Here is a 4,973-nt window from a genome sequence, read left to right as displayed (position 1 = left end):
TAAGCTTTGAAAAATCCTGTTTCCTGATTGGTCCTCTGGTCAGGTGTTTGGTTCCCTTTGTTAACCCTTTACAGGTTAAAGAAACATTAACCCTTAGCTATCTGTTTATGACAAGGGGAGATTGGGAACAGAGAAGAGAGGACACTTCATCCTCATTGTCCTCCACCTTTCCCAATTGGTCATATAAAATGTAGTCATCAAGCTGAACCATGAGACATCTCCAGAACAGGCTGTTTAGAAACAGGGAATCTTCCTAAGAGAAATACCCGACAGAATTTGTTGGCAACAAAAAGGAACAATTAAAGAAAGGGTTGGTTGTTCTGTTGTTTTGGTTTTTTTGGTCACACTTACCCGATGCATAGATATTTGAAAAATTAGCCACAAGGATCTCAGAGTTAGTGTCCTTTTCCTTCTCTTCACTTTCTCCCTGAAAGCTAGAGATATGTTTCTCTCTCACCTGGGAAGATTCTTGATGGACCTGTTCATCTGGGAAAATGCCACCAGATTGAAAAAAGAAAATGGCTTTAAATGATTATTTGCAATATAGGAATTTCCAGACCAGATCAGATGACAGTCCATCCACTAGTCTGGTATTCAGTCTGTGACAGTTGCCAGAGTCACAGTTTCAGGGTAACTGCATCTGCATCCCCACTCCAAGGTCCACTCAAGGAGTGTCTAGTCAGTCATCAGCAGCCCAGTAGGGGCCCTAGTAGTTTACGCTTCCTTCCAAATCAGCCTAGCTGCTTATCTTTTGGGGCTGACTTTGATACAACGGGATGGCTTGTGGGATAATGTGCTAATCAACATGAGAAATGATCAAAATTTGGCCTCTAGCTATATCTACTATTGTTTTAAACATTTAACAAACATTTAACTTCCTTTGACAAATGCTTCATACAGCCCTTCAAGCTATTACTTCTGGTCACCATATTTTCAAATTCTGACAGATGCCTACTTAACACATTTCCCATATTTCTGAGGTTTTCTGAAAGGAATCTCTAAAAAGCATTGCCAAAGTATCTATATCCTTATGATGCATCCCATGGGTAAGATTCATGTCTGAAGATCTGCCAGTGCAAGCCAAACAAAATAGTTGACTTCTGAAGGAATTTGCCTGGGGAAAAAAAAGGAGGCCCACATGATTTAACCTGTTATCTGACTATAAAGCTAACTTTTCTTTTGACTTCTGCCTACACACACTCTGGAAAGAATTTGGACTTGGGGATGGATTTTAAAAATCTCTGTTTGCCAATGAAGTGTGTCACAGGAGTTAATTTGACACACTTAACATTTTACTCAGATAAATTGCCACTATATCTTAACAAATTTGGGGGGGACATGGCTGTAGCATAAGTAACAATTGTCACTGGGCTAAGGCACTTAGCTTTTGTACTTAAAAAAAAAAAAAAAAAAAAAATCCTAGACTCTGTTTCATTATCACACTGAGCTAATGCTTAAAACAGCCATCCAAAGAGGCAATTAAATTAGAACAAACCTTATATTCATCAGATAGCCATCTGTTTAGTTTAATAAAAAGAGGTGCTTTCCTATTTTGGTTGTTGGATGGAATGACTGATTTACCTAGGCTTTTATTACATTAATTTTCTTTGATGTGATTTTGGGTTAATAATTGGAGGGAGCACAAAATACAAGGATCCATGTTTTGGGGGATTTTAAAGACGGAAATAATTGAAGCAAATACACATTCTTTTCATTCATTGCCCTAGTGCAGTATGGTAAAGGCACGATGGGCACCACAGGTCTTGCTCACAGATGTTGGATCTCCTTTGCTCTCGGTGTTCTCTGGTTATGTGTTTCAAACAACAACATTAATACTAATAACCAGACATTTGCTTAAGCAGAACAGCAAAATCAAGGCAAGAAATAAACTTTGAAATGCTGTTGTTTACATGCAAAAAAGAGGTCAACGGGTGTAGTCCTTAGAAACCCATACACACAGTGTCCCTAAAACAGATATGGGAATATCCTCCACTCACAAAGGCAATACAGACTAGTCATGGGGACTGCAGGGAACAAATTAATATGAGCTGGACTGCATAGTCACTGACTGGACAATCAGACAATAATTTACAGTCATGCTGGAGGGAATTTTTAATTCTTGTTTTTCCTTTTCAGTTCATAAGCAGACTCTCGTTACTATTTTAATTCCATGTTTCATAATTAAACAAAGAAATTTACTTGCATCAAATACAGTTATAAGACTTGATATTTGAACAACAGCTTCTAATTTTGCAGTGCTGTTTTGCAGGTACAAATAACAGTCACATGTCTAACTGCACTATTGTGTCTAAAATTAGATAGTACCAGGTTAAACAGCTAACAATTTAAGTGTTCAAAATGCATCTGCAAAACTGAAGGCTGGGATGAGGCCTCTATTAAGGTTGTGCCCAGTACTGAACTCCTTACTCCGTTACTACCAATGCCTTATGATGTCAAAGGGGAGGTTACCTGAGTGAAAACTCGTAAAATATAAACCTATCTGTATTTTGCCAGGTATTTTTTCACTTAATCCACAGCCTAAAACCTAAAAGTAGCAGATATAATTTTACTTGTATAATTAACTGCTAAGTAACTAAGGAGTGTTTTATTCTAGCCACATCAACCCCAGAATATTAGTAAAACAAGGTCAGTGAGGTAATATCTTTTATTTGACCAACTTCTGTTGGTGAGAGAGACAAGCCTTCGAGCTTACACAGAGCTCTTCAGGTCTGGAAAACTTACTCGGAGTGCCACAGATAAATACAAGCTGGAATACATAGTTTAGCATAAGTAAATAAGCACATTTCAAGTTGAAGATGGCATAATTAAACCACCCCCAACAAGCAGCAGCAGCTATATCAGAGAGAGAGAGAGAGAGAGAATCTTCTGCCAACAAAAACCTTTCACACCAGCATTTCTGTTGGTGAAGCTTATGTCAGTCAGAAGTGTGTTTTTTTCACATCCTTGACTGACAAATGTTTTGCAACAAAAGTGCTAGTGTAGATATAGCCTCAGTTTCCAAGACCTGAAGTTGAGCTCTGTGTAATCTCAAAAGCCTGTCTCTCTCACCAACAGAAGCTGTTCCAATGAAAAATATTACCTCACCCACTTTGTCTTGCTAAGTAGCTACAAAGATAACATCTTTCCTCCAGTGGGTGTCTAACAATGTGCCAATTTTACTTATGAGGGAAATGCACCAACCGTTCTAGTTAAACTAAAATAAGTATTAGCAATTGTATAACTTCAATATCTAGTATTCCCTTGATAATTTATATATGTACAATATTTTAGATGATACCAGGACTCCAATAATTGCAGAATTTGCAGTGTTCAAAGAGCAAATATTAGACATTATGAGAAAACTGAGTGTATTTTCAGTCTGCATAACTGTTTCAACACAGCTAAAATCAAATCTTCATTTTAACTCAATTGAATAATATAACACCCTCTTGTTTTTCTGTTTATACTAATGTAGAATGGTAAAAGGCCACTGTGTTCTGTTACTGAAATCCTTCACAGGACTCAACTGTTCTCTTTAATGAATAAAGAAATGTGAATAGGATTCCATTAGCTTTAAACTATGACTGTCCTCTTGATACAAGTCAAAGCAAAGCAGTTCAAAAGTCTGATCCATTTGCTTTTCTGTGTTTAACCAAACATCTCTTCATCATTTATACCAATACTGGGGAAAGTACTGTCTTTTTGTTTTGGTAATAGAGGATTAAGCTTTATATACTTTATATGTATTTTGAGAAGATAGCTTTCTTCTTATACCCATTTTATACCAATGCAACTACTCTGAGTTCACAGAAGCTACTCCCAATTTGAACTGGTGCAAACAACACCAGAATCAGTTGCAGCAACTCTGACTCTGAATTTACGGGATATTTTCTCAGTACATATTTTGAATGTGATCATTAGTGTGAAATGGGCTGCTGTAGGGCATTATCTACAGAAACACACCTGATTTTTTTCTTTTAAATATGATTAACATCTAGACAACTAAAGAGAATGCATGTCAGGAGAGAAAGCAAAGATGCAGAGTATAAGCAAAGACTTAATCCTGATTTGTTCTCTTCTATAAGCAGTGAAGTTTAACATCCTAATGAATTGAACACTACTTTGGGAAGGAGTGGTGGAAATTGTTTGGTTTTACACTGTTTTGCCTCAACATACCAAGCATGTAATAGCTTTCCAAAAAACACCTCTCATTTTCACTACCCTTTCTTCAGACACAAAGACACTGCTAGTTACCAGCTTGCCCCTTCGCCCCCCTTTTTGGCATGAACAGGTAATATATCAAACTGTATCACCAAAATGTAATCAGCCCTCTTCTACATTCTCTTCTTCCTCATCATTTCATTATATCATGTCAGACAGCTATAAATCAGACAATTAAAGGCATGATTCTAACTCACTGAAGTCAGCTGAAGTCTTAACATAGACCTCTAAGGGGTATGAAACAGACTCATATTTGTATTCTTTCCTAGGGCAGACTATGCAGCGATAGTTCCATATCCCTGTGTATAGTTAAAGTCATATCAAAGACCATCTCACTTTTTTAAATTGGTTACATAAACTTTATTCTGATTTTTAAATGTATATATGTAATTTCATACAAAGTCTTTCAGTGAAGAGATTATTTAATGTAATCTTTGAACTTACTTGTCTTATTAGTACCTGTCCTGAAATCCATGTCTATGATTCTCTGAAGAACAGAACAGCACAGGAAAATGCCCTGAGTAATAAAAAGTACAATTTTGCAAACAAACAAAACAAAAGATTGTGTTCATCAAGCCTATGTGCAGCTGAACTGATTTGTCACAGATACAGATTTATCTAGTGTTTATATTCTTTCTATGTATTGCTCAGAGTTTCTGGGCGTTCCTACTAGTTAAACTAAATGGGAGGGGAGGTACAATTTTTTTCTCGCTCTCTTTTTTTAAGTGGCTAGCAGCAGTTTGTTTTTAAAG

The 4,973-nt window shown here is 36.7% G+C and overlaps 1 protein-coding gene across 1 annotated transcript in view; it reads right to left on the bottom strand.

Annotated features, from left to right (window-relative positions):
• Window positions 1-4,750, bottom strand: part of LOC116820036 (glutamate decarboxylase 1-like) — a 42,151-nt gene extending 37,401 nt beyond the window's left edge. The window contains exons 1-2 of the mRNA XM_032772228.2: window positions 4,666-4,750; window positions 352-486 (exon numbers count right to left, since the gene is read on the bottom strand). Of these exons, the coding sequence (XP_032628119.2) occupies window positions 352-486; window positions 4,666-4,696 (166 nt within the window). The 5' untranslated portion in view covers window positions 4,697-4,750. The remainder of the gene's footprint in view (window positions 1-351; window positions 487-4,665) is intronic.
• Window positions 4,751-4,973: the final 223 nt, after the last annotated feature.

The sequence above is a fragment of the Chelonoidis abingdonii genome, chromosome 2 (assembly GCF_003597395.2).
Source record: "Chelonoidis abingdonii isolate Lonesome George chromosome 2, CheloAbing_2.0, whole genome shotgun sequence".
NCBI lineage: Eukaryota > Metazoa > Chordata > Testudines > Testudinidae > Chelonoidis > Chelonoidis abingdonii.
This window is presented reverse-complemented; position numbering and strand designations above follow the sequence as displayed.